Raw genomic sequence first — 18,626 nt, forward strand, 5'->3', positions numbered from 1 at the left:
CGTTTAAATTAACAAAATATTGTGAAAAAAATCAAAAGAAGAGGGGCTGGGGATGTGGCTCAAGCGGTAGCATTGTTTCCTGGCATGCATGCAGCCTGGGTTCAATCCTTAGCAGCACATACAACAAAGATGTTGTGTCTGCCAAAAAAAAAAAATATTAAAATTCTCTCTCTCTCTCTCTCTCTTTCTCTCTCTCTCTCTCTCTCTCTTTCCCTCCCTCTCTCCCTCCCTCTCTCTCTCTCTCTCTCTCTCTCTCTCTCTCAATAAAAAAGAAAATCAAAAGAAGAGACAGACAAGAGACAGGAAATGTGACATTGTGACAGAGAGGCCAAACTGCCAAGCTTTATTTATAGCAACAGGTTAATTTAGGTCATTGGCATCACTAGTACATACTGTTCATTTTATTACTAGGCAGGTTACAAACTTAGCAACATTATGCAGCTTATTTCTCAGTTATATACTAAGTTGCAATGTGCAGTGTTAGGAGTTTTGTGTAGCTCTCAAGAAAGTCCATTGTATAAACTTACTGTTATGTGGGCAGGTTTAGGCTCAGTGAAACATTGTGCTTGTCTAAAAACAGAGTTTCTTTATTCCAAGGAGTTGTGTGCCAGAGATTATTTTTGAGGGTGATAACATTCTAGTGCAGAGCCTTTTCAAGCAGGACACTGCCATAGCAGCTTGACATTGCACATGTATTTAATTACTTGACTAGTTCTTAGGGAAAATTGCAGGACATTCTAAGGCGGGGAAACAAAGTCCTGTTACCCTTGGGAGTTTTCTCACCACAGTAATGCTTCTCTGCATATTTCCACAGTCAGAATCCCTACAAATTATTCCACAATGACTGTGAGGATATGCATAACCTGGTGTTTATTTGCATTTGGGGGGGGGTCCCTAGAAAATCTGTTCATTTCCAAATATCTCTAGGTTAAACCATTGTAAGATATAAATATTACAGGAGAGTTTCTTTAATATAATTTAAATATTTATTCATTCAAATTTTTCTCATCAAAACTTTATATGAATGCTTATATTGAATATTCTGTGAAGTTTTTTTTTTTCCATGTAATGAATAGCAGTATTTCACAATACCTGCTCCTAGTGGTTATGTAAGTATAGCTGATCAATGTGGTTTAAAGAAGAATTTTCAGGGCTGGGGCTGTAGTTTAGTGGCAGAGGGCTTGCCTCACAAATGTGAGGCATTGTGTTTTATCTTTAGCACTACCTAAAAATAAATGAATAAAATAAATGCATTTTATCCATCTATAGCTACAAAAAAATTAAAAGAAAGATTTCTATTGTAACACAATTATTCATATTATTGTAGGTAACATTTCTCTAATTCTTGTGTCTTTCTTGAGTCTCACTCTTTAGAGAACTTCAGTGTTCATTATGTTTTCTCACATTAGTGATACTGTTTTTGTTTTTATATCTATATGTAATAATTGAATAGAAATTATTATGACTTGTCACTTTAGGACAACATTAGGTAAAATTAAATTGCATGTGACCCATATGCCAATTTTCAATCAAGTTTTGTATTCTTTTACTTACATGTATAAATATTACCCCTGTTTTATATATGATTGTGTATAGTACCTGGAATATTTACTCTGCTTTTGTGCTTAATCATGTAATGTATCTAAATTTTGTTATATATACATATGTACACACACACACACACACACACACATACATACACATACATACATACACACACACACACACACACACACACACACACACATACAGCAGATTGAACTCAGAGGTTCTTATAATATTGAGCTACATCATCACCCCCTTTTGACTTCTAGTTTAAAATAGATTCTTGCTAAGTGGCTAAAGTTGGAATTGTATTTCCATGTCTCAGCCTTCCAAATAGCTAGAATTAATGGCATATTTATCATCTCTCCATATATGCATCTGTTCTTTTGTCCAGGAGTAAGACTTTAGCTTTTGAAAGGTACCATAAAGATGTTTACAATTCTTTTATCTTTTATATATTTGTCAAATTTGTAATTGTGGTCAAAACTGTGTATCTTTGCTGAACTTATTGTCTTATATATTTTAAATTTACTGGTCAGTTCTGTTCATTCAAATTTTTTTGTAAAATTTTTTTCTACAAAATTTGTATCACATTTTTTTTTCTTCAAACAAGTGCTCCTTTGTCTTACTTTTTCATCCCTAATGCCATTCCTTTTGGTCTGTATATTTGGCTACACTAGATATCTCTCCAAAGTAGAATTACCTGGTATTTGTTGTGTTTTGGGGGGGTGAATTACTATTTTACTCAACATACTCTCCTGAATGTTGATCATTGTAGATATTATATAATTTATTATCTTTGAAAAGATTTCTAACTTTTTCATTCCAAAATGCCTTCATGTAGTCATTTGAAATGATATTTGATTGGCTTGCCACATTGGTCTCTTTTGAATGTTGTTTAATGAGAATAGGTCTGTAAATATATTTTGATTTGACCATCAAGTTGAGGGCTAATTGATATACTTTCAATTTTATTACCCATGGCTTTCTCATTTAACCTAATTCCATTGAATATTGTAGCTTTTATTATTTTATATCAGGAAGTACTTTTATTTTGTTTTAGTATGTGTAGTCATTGATGTACCAAGAATAGTCTAAAGAATTGTTCAAATAAATTATTTTGTTTACCCAAAAATAATATTCATTGTTTGGTATTACATTGTCTTCTTATATTTTGGGGAGTGCTACTGGCACTTTTTTTTAGAACAGGTGCTTAACCACTGAGCCACATGAACAGCTCTTTTTGGGGAAGGGTACTGGGGATTGACCTCAGGGGCACTTGTCCACAGAGCTACATATCAAGCCCCATTTTTTTTTAATTTTACATAGAATCATGGTCTCCTTGATTTGCTTAGCACCTTGCTGTTGATGAGGCTGGCTTTGAACTTACAATCCTGCTGTTTCAGTCTCCCAAGCTGCTTGAATTACAGGTGTATATTACTGTGCCTAGCTGGCAGCTGTTTTTATATTTTATTTTGTGACAGTGCCTAAGTTGCTTAGGGCCTTGCTTAATTGCTGAATTTGGCTTTAAACTCATATTCATAAATTTTGAATATCACTTTCACTTTTGCTTTCCAACTTATTTTATGTTACAAAGCAACTTCAATATTTTAATATATTTAACATTTGTTTTGTATTTTTAACCTGATCTCTTTGGAACAATATTCCATACACTATAAAGAAGATTGCCTCTGTAAACCTAATTAGTTTTTAATGCTTTTTGAAGTTTTTTCATTTCCTGAGTACTAATGCAATGATATATTTTTTTTTTATTTGCATCAACTGGGGATTGATGTATCCTACTATTACTGTGTTGCTTTTTATGCTATTCAATTTTTTTTTCTGTGATTTCTTTCTATATATAAAAATATGATTGGATTTACAAATATTTCGACTATGGTTGTATTACAGTGATTAGTCATATTTATCTTTATATGATATTTACTTTGTCTCTCATTTATATAATTATTATCACCTTTGCAATTTTGAATGCAATATTTGTTATATCTTTTTGTTTTTATTCTTTTGTGACCTTATATCTTAAGAAAACATTCTGTAGATTTGCATCTGACATAGTTAATATATTTTTAGGTTTAATCTTTTTAATCACATTGTTTTCTGATTAGTTTTGTTTTCATATTAGTTTATTTCTATTTAAATTACTGATGATAAAGAACTTCTGTAGATTTCAAATTTTGTTGATTTTTTATAAATTTTTCTACTATGAAAAAACTGCCTTAATTTGTATTTCATAGATTTTATGGTGATTATTTTATTTTATTACCTTCAATGTTTATTTTATCATTACTTTGTAATTATATAAATGTACATAGGATCTCACTGAGGTGCTTAGTGCCTCACCATTGCTTAGTCTGTCTTTGAACTCATGGTGCTTCTGCATCAGTCTCTTCAGATACTGGGATTACAGTCATGTACCACATCTTCCAGCAGTACCTGTGTATTTTAATTAATTCTAGCCTTTGATATATTTTCTTCCTCAAATTTCTAATTTATGAGACTGTGTGTGTTTGTGTGTGTGTGTGTGTGTGTGTGTGTGTATGTGGTGCTGGGGACTAAGCCCATCCTTTTGCATGTGAGGCAAGAATTCACACATGTGAGCTGTGTCCCAAGCCTGAGACATTGTTTTTAAAAGAATATATTTATTATATAATTTCTACCTTTTCTGTTGCTGGTTTTTTTCTATTTTTTTTAAATTTTCTACATTGATATTTAGTTTATTAAATACATTTCAGGTGGTTTTCTGGCATTAGTTAGATAATTAATAACATCAGTTTTTGAACTCTCAATTACTAGTATTACATTGTTTGCTTGAGATGATTATACTTTTTATTGTGTGAGCTATTATTTTCATTGAGATTTTTCTATTCAAAATCTGTTCAACTAGATCATTATAGTCATTTTGGAAAATATTTGGAAGTTACAAAGTAAACAAAAAAAAGATGATGTGCAATGATATATAAATTTAATTCCATATAACTGGAAAACTGAGACAGTGGAATGCCAGTTTAAAATAAATTTCAGCATCTTTTTGATAAACTGTCTTTAAAAAATGTATATAGATATAGATATAGAAATATAAAAATAGACATAGAAATATAGAAATGCCTGTGGATCTAGTTTGGTGATAGAATAACCCTGTGTTCTCTTATGAAATAATCCCCTCAAAGATAAAAATATAAACAAATAAGAGATATTCATTTCCTGAAATATTTGAGTCACAGGTGGAGTCTGAATATGTTGAAGTGAAGGGCTATGATTTGACATTGTTGTAGTAATATTAGTCAGTTTGCATTTTGTCCTCATCTGTGGTGCTATAATTTCTTAAGATAATTTTCAAAGTTCTCAAAGCTTTTGTTATCATATTGTAGTAAATTCTATATATTTTTTTTGAGTAATAATGGCCTTGAATCATACTGTTCTCTGGCTATTCCCCCCACTTTGATAAAGTTTTATATAATTGCAGAGTTATTCACCATAGTAAGTGAAGTAACTTCTTATTATTTTTTTAGGTATGACTTCTATTCAAAACCAAGAATTTTCAGGAGAGCAAGAAATAAAATATTTTTTGCAAAACTTGAAAAAGCAAAGGTATGGAAAGCAGGACAGTTAATACTTGGTTTTAAACAAGAAATTGAAATTGAAAGAGAGGGAAGTTCAGAAAATTTGTCTTAATGAATGGAAGAAAACATGAAAATTATTTACTCATAAATTATTTACTCATCAGTTTATATTATTACAAGCATCTAAAAAGACTTACTGCTCAACTAGTGCCATTCAGTTTTTATTTGGTTAAAACTTTAAATTACATTATTGTAATTGTAAAATTTTTACTACTCAGTATTTTGTGTAAAACCACTTGCAATACACAAAATTTTAAATTGCAAAAACATGTATCAAATTACATTTACACAGTGTTTACAGGGCATTATGAAGCTGTATCTTAAAAATACCTTTAGAAAAATAAAGACTCAACCAGTTTGCTCAGCTTTTAAATAGGATTAGAATAGAAATAGGCATTATAATGAAAAAAAAACTCAAAAAGGTATAAAATGCTTATAATCAGTTATGTTTTTAAAACTTTTAATAATCTCTACATAAGTGCAGGTTAGAGAAAAGTATACAGATCATTCATTTAAAGTTGCAGCATTCTAATCTGTCTTTTTTATAAAGTAATAAGAAGATTTTCTACACAGTATAGACAAATTGTCTTATAATTTAAACACATGCATAGTATTTCTACTTAAAGAAAAGAAAAACATGCAGATTAAGGAAATGCTACAACAAGCCTTACTAAAACATTTGTGTTGAAAAGAACAATTCAGTAATTTAATCTGTTTACTATGAAAGTTTGGTAGGTATTGCTTTTTAAATGCAATAATAATTAAGCAAAAAAAGGAGAAGAGAAGCAGTTGATCCTTTCTAAAACACATCAAATAAGCATACAGCTCATCTGTCATGTATGACAATCGAAACACAGGAAAGTCTCAGGAACTTTTAGCACAGTCTCCCAGAAAACCCACAGCCCAAATGGCTTGCAGGAATGCATCACACCCCAAAAGCAGACATGAAGGTCTTGTGAGAATTGTGAAAGGCTTCTGACACTTTTCTGGGATCGAGCTAAGAGGTAGAAAACATGCCTGGGATAGAAGTAGTAGGGATGGTGTGGGGCAAATGAAGAACAATGAAGGGCATAAGCTAATAATTGTATAACCCTTTGAGAAAAGTAAAGAAGCCACAGAGGTGATTTAAGACAACCTTTGAATGAGGAATGGCTAACCATTAAACTTCTCATCTGTAAGTTAAAAAAAAAAAGATCTATAATGTCTTTGTCATTTCATGATTCTGTCTACTATTGCAGAAACCCACTTTTGTAGAACCTTCTCCCTGAAATTTGATAGTTTGAGTCAAAGGTGCTTGTAAATATTTATTTATAATTTTAATTCAACTTGAAGTAGTCTTTGTGTAGTTACCAATGTATTTATGGCTCATAAGTTAGCATAATTATTCCATATCATGGGACATCAAGCATCCCACCTGAGTAATTTCTTTTTTGGAAGGTGATGAGCCATCTGAAAAAAAAATAAATATCTGAAATAATTAGTAAAGGGATATAAGACCAGGCAAGAACTTATATTAAAAGAGGTAAAACATCTTATAAATTCTCTAGACCACATAAGTTCTGAAAAACAATTGCTAGATAAATTTTCCAGTTCTTCATTTAAGTGAGTGTGCATCAAAGTAGGAATAAGATTTCAACAGGAAGAGTCTTTCTTGAGACAAGTTGATTGGCATTCTGACATGTCTCACCCATCTCTGTGATGCTAATTGGTATATGGCTCCAATGGATGATACCATCTCCAGTGCCATGCTGAATTTAGACAAAACTAGGTAGTATATAACATGTACTGGATAGTCTCAAACCAGCTGGATTTCAACTGTGAGTTCCCAGATACCAGACGTTTTCCCTAAAGGCTTCCATGCTTTTTTTTTTTTTTTTTAAATTTCACGCACCATTTATAGATATCTTTCAGCAGCTCCATCTGACATGCACTACTTCATCTTTCATTTCAACAGGGATTTTAACCAGATTCCAAGTGAATATCCCAATAGATCTATGCATTTTTGTGGTTTGGAGTAGAATGGAAAAAACTTTCCAAGTGTGAGAAACAGAGACTTCCTGGATCCTATACATGTCCCTAGTGAACTAAATCCTGTTGCCATTAGATTTTTCTGAGGCCCTAGGACTACTTATCTGTGCATCTCAAGGAATATGTTTTCAACAAATCAAAAGTATTCTCTAACTTATTTCAGTGAGCTAGTTGCATAGAAAGAATTTTAAAAACACCTTCAGTGATAGATATTTTTGTTGGAAAGTTGAGCAGCCCAGCTCAGATGAAGTTTGCTCTTTGGCTTAATGAAGAATGCTCTGGCACATCAGGGCAATGATTATGTCCCAGTGCCTGCAGGATTCCCCACAAATGAAAACTAGAAAATAATGTGTTGGAGGCAAGGTGGAAGTGTAGGAATGTGGGACATTGGCTAAGCTGAAGAGAGACAAGAACACATATGGCAGTCACATTTGAGGACCTTTGTGTGCTTTTAAATATATTTGAACAGCATTTGTAATTATACTGTTCCTCTAAAAAATGAAAAATTTGCAATGGAGTCTATTTCATGCTTTAGTTAGTCACTGGAATAATTTAAAATTCACCATTGAGTAAATATCCACAAATATTTCTTTAGACAAGATAGAAGAAGAAGGAGGAGAAGGAGAAGAAATTTCTGAGATTTAGTAATCTCTCTGATTGTTACTTTACAAAAATGATGAAATGATCAGTTTCTCCTTGTGGCAATGCATGGAATTATAATGAATGTGGGAGTATTTGTATTTAGCTAATATTGTTTAATTTAAAAGTAGAAAGGATTTTAAAAAACACCCTCAGTAATACTCAGAGAGACCTATATTTATGATAAATCTTTTAGGACCTGTAGACAGTCTCTACCCTAGGTAATTCGCAGCATAATAGATTTGGTGTAAAACAATGTAAATTCTGTGAAAGTCATTAAAATTTTCTTCTTTTTTTAAATCCTAGAAATCACCCATGTGATTGTTTAAACGAGCTTCACAATGAGAAAAGTGAAAAAGTTTTTAATCAATACCCAAAACTTATTTATCCAAGCTTTTATAATCAAGAGACAAATTACAGCTATAAGGTATGTGAAATCATTTTTAATAAAACTACAAGAATTCCTGAACTCCAGAGAATTAATATTGGTGGGAAGCTCTACAAGTTAAAAAAATATGTAAAAGCATTTAATAATTCCTCAATTCTTTATCAGAGCAGTGATAAATCCTCCATAAGTAAAGAATATAAAAAATATTTTACTCAAAATCTATTTGTTACTAAAAACAATAGGCTTTACAATGGAGATAAACCTTACAAATTGAAGAAATGTGAAAATGTCTTTAAGTGTTGCTCAAACCTCTTTAAACACTACAGTAATCATACTGGAGAGAAAATCTGGAAATGTAAAGAAAGTGTCAAAGCTTTTAATAAAAAATCACACCTTCCTGAGCAACAGAAAATTTATACTGGCCAAAAGCCATACCAATGTAAAGAATGTAAAAAAGCTTTTAATCAAAAATCATGCCTTATTCGACACCAGAAAATTCATGCTGGAGAAAAGCCATACAAATGTAAAGAATGTAAAAAAGCTTTTAATCGAAAATCATGCCTTATTCAACACCAGAAAATTCATTCTGGAGAAAAACCATACAAATGTAAAGAATGTAAAACAGCTTTTAATCGAAAATCATGCCTTATTCGACACCAGAAAATTCATACTGGAGAAAAGCCATACAAATGTAAAGAATGTGGAAAAGCTTTTAATAAAAAATCTTGCCTTACTAAACACCAGAGAATTCATACTGGAGAAAAGCCATACAAATGTAAAGAATGTGGAAAAGCTTTTAATCAAAAATCTTGCCTTACTCGACACCAGAGATTTCATACTGGAGAAATGCCATACAAATGTAAAGAATGTGGCAAAGCTTTGAATCAAAAATCTTGCCTTACTCAACACCAGAGAATTCATACTGGAGAAAAGCCATACAAATGTAAAGAATGTGGAAAAGCTTTTAATCAAAAATCTTGCCTTACTAAACACCAGAGAATTCATACTGGAGAAAAGCCATACATATGTAAAGAATGTGGCAAAGCTTTTAATCAAAAATCACACCTTACAAGACACCAGAGACTTCATACTGGAGAAATGCCATACAAATGTAAAGAATGTGGCAAAGCTTTGAATCAAAAATCATGCCTTACTCAACACCAGAGAATTCATACAGGAGAAAAGCCATACAAATGTAAAGAATGTGGCAAAGCTTTTAATCAAAAATCACACCTTACTCAACACCAGAGACTTCATACTGGAGAAATGCCATACAAATGTAAAGAATGTGGCAAAGCTTTTAATCAAAAATCTTGCCTTACTGAACACCAGAGAATTCATACTGGAGAAAAGCCATACAAATGTAAAGAATGTGGCAAAGCTTTTAATAAAAAATCCTGCTTTGCTCAACACCAGAGAATTCATACAGGAGAAAAGCCATACAAATGTAAAGAATGTGGCAAAACTTTTAATCGAAAATCACACCTTACTCAACATCAGAGACTTCATACTGGAGAAATGCCATACAAAAGTAAAGAATGTGGCAAAGCTTTGAATCAAAAATCATGCCTTACTCAACACCAGAGAATTGATACTGGGGAGAAACCACAGAAATATCTGTAATGTAGCAAATCTTCTAATTGACGGTCACTCCTTAGCCAACACCAGAGACTTCATATGGGAGAAAAGCCATAGAAATTTGGAGAATTTGGGAAAGCTTTTAATCAAATATCATAACTTATTTGACACCAGAGAATTAATACTAGGAAAAACCATACAAGTTTAAAGGATATGGCAAAACTCTTTATCAAAGATCACACATTTCTGAACACCAGAGAATTCATACTGGGGAGAAACCATACAAATGCAAAGAATGTGGCAAAGCTATTCTATTAGGAAAAGTATTGTTGTTCACCAAATATTCATACTGGATATTAGCCATGTAAATGTTAAGAATGTGGCAAATTTTAAGTATGCTTCAAGTGTTAACAAGAAACAGATCATTTATACTTGCAACAATTCTCACAAATCCACAGACTGAAAAAATCATTTCCTGTAAGATCAAACCTCATTGGCCACCAGAAACTTCATACTGGAAAGAAAAATTACAATTGCCCAGAGATAGCTCTGCAGCACTGACTCCATAAAATTCCAACCCTTCCCCAACTGGCCATTACTCATTAGCCCATGGAAGTGGGCAGGAAGCATGATTGGATGCTCTGCCTTTTTTCCTTCTGTGGACCTCTCTAGGTTCAATTGTCATTTCCTCAGTTTCTCTGTATTGATTGAACTCAAATCATCTTTTTTTTTTCAAAAGCTATATTTGGACTTAAAGACCTATTTGTACCAAACCAGCACATTAATAAAATTATCTTATGCCTGAAGTCTATGATCACATCAATATTTTCCCCATAATCTCAAGTGGACAGAATACTCCTATGTCATTGTCTTATTTATTTATTTTATTTTATTTTGGGTGTATACTGAGGATTAAATTCAGGTGCACTTATCCACTAAGCCACATCCCAGCCCTATTTTGTATTTATTTAGAGACACAATTTCACTGAGTTGCTAAGGGTATCACTTTTACTACTACGACTGGATTTGAACTTGTGGTTCTCCTGCCTCAGCCTCCTGTACTACTTGGATGCAAGGCATGCATCCCTGAACCCAGAAATCAATGTCTTTTGCTTTGTAGTTAATTAAAAAATTTTATTCAGAATTTAATGTCCATCAAAAGCATTTAAAAGATAGTTTTGTCACACTTCAGACATCATATTCTGGCTTTTAAAATGTCCTGCATGATACATCTTAGCTTTCTACATCAATGCAGAGTTCAAAAGTTTGAAACCAGATGGCTGAGAAACAAATATATTGAACAGCAAAATCCAACACATGTTGTGTTTACATCCACACATGTAGTGGGTATAAATGCTCACACTAAATAGACATCAAGAGGCCTGTCCATGACGCCTGAGGTTCCATTCAGACTTTGAGCCCCTGAGCCTTCCGAGGGTCTGCACAAATGAGAAAGAAGCATACTACCTTTTCCCACCCCTAAACATACTATAGCATTTACTAGACAGACCAGAGGAAGCACTGTGTGTCTTTGTACCAAAGTGTGGCTCTACTTGCATATATATGACATCTGTTTTAGAGAACACTGGGACAGTACCTGATGAAACATAGTTGCCCATTTTTTCTCTTAATAGAAAACCACAGCCCTGCACACTTGATTTATAGGCATGGACCTCACCCCGGCATGGACCACTTCACCCAATCATGACCTTCTGGAGAGAGCTAATTTTTAGATGTAGTCAGCCATCTTCCCAAGTTGTTCATGTGAAAATTAACTAATATAATTTTCATACTACCAATATCCTTCCTATTATTCTCGCAGCATCCAAAGTCAGTTTTTGTCTGATCTAATCATGGCATCTGCAGTTACCAGAATAACAGAGATGGCTCATGCCCCCTAAAGCTCACTGAAATTATAATAACATAATAACCCTAAATCTACTTATGCTGTATCATCTTTTCTTCCTGAATGAATAGAAGAAAGTCTCTTTTACATGTTCTCCATCACCTCCCACATCCTCATCTCCTGACCAACCCTGGAGCTTCCCAAATGGCTCTTCTCTACTGCTTATAGAAAACTGTAGCTCTCTGTGACAGTGCATATGTTCATCTGCATCTCCTATATATGATTAAAACAAACCCTAAGCACTATTATGAAAATGGCAAATCTATAAATCTCCTCAAAAGGGCCAGAACAATTGCATCTGACCTGTACCACTTGGACTTGGTCATGGGGAGGCACCAAAGCTCCTCCTTTCTGTTATGCCTTCCCCATCTTAGTGCTGGGGATCACAAAAGGCTTCCAGAGGTGGGAGGAAAGGAAGGGGTCTGCACCTAGAATGTGAGAATTGTGCAGGCACTGTTCCTGTTGCATACAATCTCTTCCACCATTGTTGTAAACGTGAGTTGCAGAAGTGGTGCATTAGCAAATAAAGTCCACAATAGTCTAGAGTAGAGGTAGGCTTGGATTCAAATTCAAGATATCTTCCAACCTTCTCAGTTACCTTCCTTATAAACACTTTGAAGCATCAAAAAAAAAAAAAAAGGCAGGCCATATATTCTGGGTGTTCATTAAAACCAGAGTATACTTTTCAGGAGAAGAAAATATTGTCTCTACTTTTCTCTTCAAGATTGGTATTATTAGGGCCTATGACCATATCTCTGCCACTACCAGGACTTCAGGCTGTGGGTAAATAGTTAGCCTGTCCTGTATGAGGAGGAGGACCTGCACCATTTTAAATAAATTTCATGCTACAGTACTATAGTAGTACTGTAGTCAAAGACCCTGGCTTCATATCACTTCCTGGAATCTGCAGTAAAACCTGCCTCAGCATAGTGTCACTTCAGGTACTCTGATGGGAGCAACCAAGAGGAGCCCCCACCAACCTGCAGAGCGCCTCCACTGGCAAAACCAAAAAAACAAAACAAAAATCATACTCGCCATCTAGTGGTCTTATCGGGCAACTGTGGGGATCTGCACATCATGATCCAGAATCTTTATTAAGAAAACCATGGTCCATCCAATCAGGGTTACAGTGCGGTAACATGGCCTTTAGAGATTTTTAATTTTTTTTTTAATATTTTCTTTTTAGTTTGAAGTGGATGTAATTTTTTAAATTTTATTTTTATGTGGTGCTGAGGATCAAACCCAGTGCCTCATGCATGCTATGAGAACACTCTTCCACTGAGTCACAAATCCAGCCCCCTTTAGAGTTTTTATTTATTTATTTTTTTTATTGTATAGCTCTATGGGGTTTTTTTCTTTTTTTTTTATTGGTTGTTCACAACATTATAAAGCTCTTGACATATCATATTTCATACATTAGTTTGAAGTGGGTTATGAACCCCCAATTTTACCCCAAATGCAGATTGCAGAATCACGTCAGTTACACATCCAGCCCTCTTTAGAGTTTTTAAACAAGAGATTAGGTATTGCTTTAATCTCTGGAACAGAAGTAAAGGTTAAAATGTTTACAGGGATTGACTCTTAGCTGTGGGTGTTGTGGTTGAAGGTCTTAATGAGGTCATTGCAACATAATTCCCTGAACATCTCAGTAGTAGAGATAAATGCACCCAGCCCCTTGGATCTCAGGGTCTGTCCACCGGGGCTGAAACTAGACAATTTTGGATGCAGGTAATTAAGGTGTAAGTTAGTGAGGTCATAATAACTTTTTTTTTTTTTTGTAAAGTGGTGAAAAAAAATGTTCTTGGAGGAGAGACCAAATCAGGACACAGATTATAAGCCCCAACCATGGAACAGAATGGATCATACAAATTAAGATTTGTGAGTCACTCTGAGTCTCATATAATAAAGATGAGCTACAACCTGAGAATCCACATTTCTATCCAGTTCTCTGGTAAAACTGATGTTTGTCTGGGGCACAGTCTTTGGGACATAGGATCAACAACAGCATGATTTAGGCTAAACTACTTCTTGCTAAATGATAGGGGACAGATGTGAGTGGTGAGAGCATGAGGTTCAGGGAATAATTCTATAAATTGGGGGTCACTGTGCTCACCCCCACATGCTTTTCTCCTCATGAAGAAATTAACCTGTAACCCTGCCTGCCTTAAGTGGACAGGGTATATCACATTTCTCAGAAAACTGTCTGTTATCTGCAGGAGAAAATCAGGTATATTACCCTTGAGAAAGGAACTTTTGTGACTCTTTCCACATAGCAGATTCTGAAAACCAGAGAGATAAAAATATTTTTCCTAGCTCTAAAATCTGCAAGAATTTATGGTTAAGAATCTAATTAGAATCAGTTGCAATGGCCAAGGTGACCTAAAGTTATCATAGCAGTGGGGACTTGACAGTTGGATGTCATCCAGCTGTCAGTGCAAAGTCAAGTAGTAGGCCTGTGTGGGACTCTTTGGAAACTTCTCTGGGATACCCAACAAAAGTGGATTGCATGAAAGGCACACTGTCTCTCTCCCCTCTCAGAGGACCCATTATCTACTATGTGAGTGTCCCCTTTCCTTGTTTATCTATTCAATAAACTCATGCCTGTTATTCTGACTGAAATGTCTGAAATCTTTCTGACTTAGTTAAAAGAATTAGAGTTTGAAAGAGGGCCTTTTTACTCTCTCAGTTTATTTGAAGTCACCAACCTTGTATCATTAAACCTTTACAAATTTCTCATGATATACATTAAGCTTGCTCCAGCTACATTTTCAAGATTTACAAAATTGTAGTCTCCAGCTCTTTCTGGCTAAGCCAAAAGATAGAGCTAACATCAGCTAGGATAAAGCTAAATGGTGTGACTGTCTTCTTCCTCACACTCTAGCGGTTAGGACCACCAGGAGATAAGGTTGAGCCCAGTTCCTGTGCAGCAAGACCTTTGGTTCCCACTTCTGCATCCAAATAACCAATGAGGTTAGGATGGTCATCATCCACAGTATGTGAGTCCAGGTATGAAATGTTTTCACAAGATACATGTGCATTTTCATCACTTTGAAATAAACATTTGCATGTGAGGTGTTTTATGCTAGAAACTCACCAAAACAAATGGTAAGCCTGTGCACTGAACAACCAGAAGAATTTCATTAGAGGATCAGTTTCATCCTGTATCTCCAGCATAAGGGGCTCTGGTAAATGCTTGGTTTAATAAACCACTTTTAGTTTAGAAATAAGCAATAATCTGATACCCGCCCACAAATTCTGTTCAGCCTATTCAAACCGCGAGTACATGTAGCCAATCAGAAGTTATCCCTGCTCAAGGTACACTCAAGAAACTGGAATCTATAACCTGGCTCTACCTGTTCTACTCACTCAAGAAATGTATCTCAGTTGATATGGTTTTTAATATTCATTGAAGAACTAGTAAAAAAAAAATAATGTGCCTGAAACTAGAATCAAATTATTGGTTATAAGTGTATGCCCACATATTTTATATATATATATATCAGTAAAATAAACAAAAAAACACTTTCAGAGTTAGTTTATCCACTGAGAAACATCTCCAGCCATATTTTGTATTTTATTTAGAGACAGAGTTGCTTAATACCATGTTATTCCTGAGGCTGGACTTGAACTCAGGATGCTCCTTCCTCAACCTCCAGAGCCACTCAAATCACAGGCATGTGCTACTGCACCTGGTCCCAAATTTGATTTCTTTTAAACATAAAATATCTGTGGGTAGTTCTGACTGAGACACAGGTGAATTCAGGAATCAGTATCTTTTCATCTCTCACTTCCCATTTTATTTTCTGGCCTCCCCTGTAGCCATAGTTGGCAATAAGCTTTCCTTGCTCACTTTCTAGTTATGTGTGGCCCTCTGAAAGAAGATGTCCAGACCAGCTCAAACCAACTTTGCAGGTTAAGAGCCTCTTGTTCAGAGGGGTTCATGCTATGACTTCCTGGTCTGGGTAACCTTTCTGACTCACCCCACATGGAGTGGAAAGCAGAAGGGGATTCCTAGGAAAAAACACAAGCAACTTCTGGAAGAAGAGAAAACAGACACTGGAGACAAATAACATATCAGACTCCCTTCTGGTCTCCAGGGAAGCCATTGTATATACTGTGGATCTGAGAATCTATGTTAGTTCATGACACTGTCCAAACACTCATGCCTCAGGACATCTACAGTTTATACATGAGGAGACTAGAGCTCACAGGGAGTTTAAACTTCCTGTCGAAGGCCACTGGCCTTGAAAGTGATAGACCTGAATATGAAGACAAATGTAGACTGTTTTGAATCAGTCTTGACCTCCCAGCTCAAAGCTAGTCTCCATCAAGAACAAGACTATCATTGACATAGAGGAGGAAGAGGGGAGGCGGGAAAGATAAAGATTCCCTGCTAGAACTTCACATAGACCCTGTACTGGTAAGTTGGTTTCTGAGTTTGGGAGGTTTCCTGCCTACTAATGACTTCTAGTGTTTGATAAACATATATATTTTCATATCACCTTTCCAATTTTGGCATTCATATTGTTTTTTTGTTCACTTATTTTTCTTAATTCAACTTACCTGGCATACTTACAGAAATGTCCTCAAAATCTTAAGTGTTTGTGGCAGTTTTAAATCAAAATGAGTAATGTTTGCCTCAAATAAATCTTAGCTTTAAAATTGTATAAAAGAATTAAATGAATGGCTAGCCATCTGTTCGCCATTTAATATCATCCCACAACTGAAGTAGGGTCTTCAGAATCAATTTGAATAATTAGAGCTACCAGGTCACACCAGAACAGAAATGACCACTATGCTTCTCCTCCAAATGCAGTTTTCCATTCCTGTAATTTCCTCTTCACTCTAAGAGGAAGGCTAAGGAAGTACCATGTCCTCTAAACCAGGATGCCAGCTTATCCTACCCAAAATGTGGCCAAGTCTCCACACCTTTCCTCAGGCACTATATCCTGGGCACTGCACACCCTAGCTTCTGAACACATACTTTTATAGGTGTTTAAATTTATTCAGGGGCCTTGATTTCTTCCAGCACTATTTTCCCTTAACATCGTATAATGTTATAACTCCCATTTTATCTTTAGTGTGATTATTTCTTTATGTACCCTGGGAAGAAGTCACCAGGTTTGCAAGGTGTATCCAGGAAGCCAGGCAGTGCTAGGACATGCACATCTTTTCCCACTTTTCTTCTGCCTACCTGCTGCACAAATGTCTGTCTTAGACCAATTTTCAGGGGAAGACACAGAGGCCACCAACCCCAGAATAAAGAAGGGCCTTTGAGAGTAAGAACAAATACCAATCACTGTGAAGAGAAAAAAGTCAGTCCTCAGGGACCTGGACTAACTATCTTGCACAAACAGCTGGGACAGAGCTGTACTTGATCAATATTCCCTGATTCCTTGCACAAGGTTTTCTTTCATTCAACTGAGATTATTTCTATCACAAATGACATTGATCTCCTTTCTCTAAGGACAGAGTGTGCAAACTTCTCATTCTAAAATTGTCTAGTCTCTGTGGAACAGCCATGTAGTCATAATGACTTTCTCTCACCTAGGAGATGAACCAAGTGACCTCCTAGAAGCTAATGATCCTATATAAATAGAAATAACAAAAAAAACTTGGAAAAACAAAAGGATCTAGAGAATAGAGAACCCCACCACACCTTGCCTCATCCTGAAGACTCCAAGATATTTCATCCTGTGGATGGAGAAGGCTTCATGTGATTGCATAAACCAGAAGGCTGCACATAAAGTGCATTTCCTCTGTCTCAGAAGGCAATATGATGTAGTTGTGGCTTGAAGTCTTTTCTCTCACAGTTGGCCACTCAGCTCCCTTCTGCTCAGCCCTGTTTCACAACTGGGTTTCAGTCTGGCTCCTCTCTCAGTGCTGGTAAGTGTCATCCTTAGGAGGTCAATGCATCTCACCTGCTCAAAATCTATACAAATACACCAGAAAGATAGATGAGTATGGGTGAGAGACACAAAGAGTCTAAGGAGTTGAGGTCCAAACAATTTAAGGACAGATATTCTCCCAAAAGCCTTGACTTCCAAGAAAGTGTGGTCTTGTTGAAAAGGGATGGGAGAGAACAGAAATCATTCCGCAATTAAGAATACTTCCTCTACACTCACTTCTTGTTTTATTACTTGGTATAAGATGATTATTATGATTATTTTTAGAATGGCTAAAAACCAATCACCCAAGATAGCAATATGGCTGGGTATCTATGGTGCAACTATTCTACAAGCTCTTATGCAGACCTAAGAATGATGGTTTAAAAGTATGGATGGTTTAATTCAGATAATGTTTATATGTAAAAAAAAATTGTTAATTGCATGTGTGATGAGATTACTACTGTGCTAGTTGATGCTGCATTTCTTGAGCAAAATGTTTCAACCCATATACAACTATAGTGGTCCTAGTGAACTTCTGGGCTAGTGCATACAAATATGGAAATACATGACTGAAGTATAATCCCTGTTTCCACTCAGTACCTCAGAGTGGCCAGGGTTACCCAACTCTGGCCTGCATACCCTATAGAGCTGTCCCTATTAATGTATGCTAGGAAGCTCATCCAGGTACCAAACCTGTCCTGCTTCATAGGAGGTGCCACACCAAGAAGAATGACACTGTATTTTGCAGAGTGCATGTGGTCTTGAGGAATTTTTTTTTTTAAATTAAGGCTTGGAATGGACTTTCCTATGATAATGAATGTGTCACTGTTGCTTGAGGGTTGAGTCCTGACCCTAACCTCAGGGGGTTTACAATTCAGGATGACTATTCACAGGTCTTGCTCCTTCTCCAGTATTGTAAGAGAACTCAAGGTCACTAGTACCTTTCAAGTGCCACAACCACAGTTCTCTGTGTCTGTTTCTCTGTCTCTCTTCTTGCTGCCCACCTTTTTTAG

General features: G+C 35.4%; 1 protein-coding gene across 1 annotated transcript in view; it reads left to right on the forward strand.

Annotated features, from left to right (window-relative positions):
- Positions 1-17,364, forward strand: part of LOC308640469 (zinc finger protein 519-like) — a 43,757-nt gene extending 26,393 nt beyond the window's left edge. Inside the window, exons 3-4 of the mRNA XM_081312364.1 lie at positions 5,076-5,154; positions 17,277-17,364. Coding sequence (XP_081168490.1) covers positions 5,076-5,154; positions 17,277-17,283 — 86 coding nt within the window. The 3' untranslated portion in view covers positions 17,284-17,364. The remainder of the gene's footprint in view (positions 1-5,075; positions 5,155-17,276) is intronic.
- The last annotated feature ends 1,262 nt before the right edge of the window (positions 17,365-18,626 follow it).

The sequence above is a fragment of the Spermophilus citellus genome (assembly GCF_964194105.1).
Source record: "Spermophilus citellus genome assembly, contig: SCAFFOLD_449, whole genome shotgun sequence".
NCBI classification, from domain to species: Eukaryota; Metazoa; Chordata; class Mammalia; order Rodentia; family Sciuridae; genus Spermophilus; species Spermophilus citellus.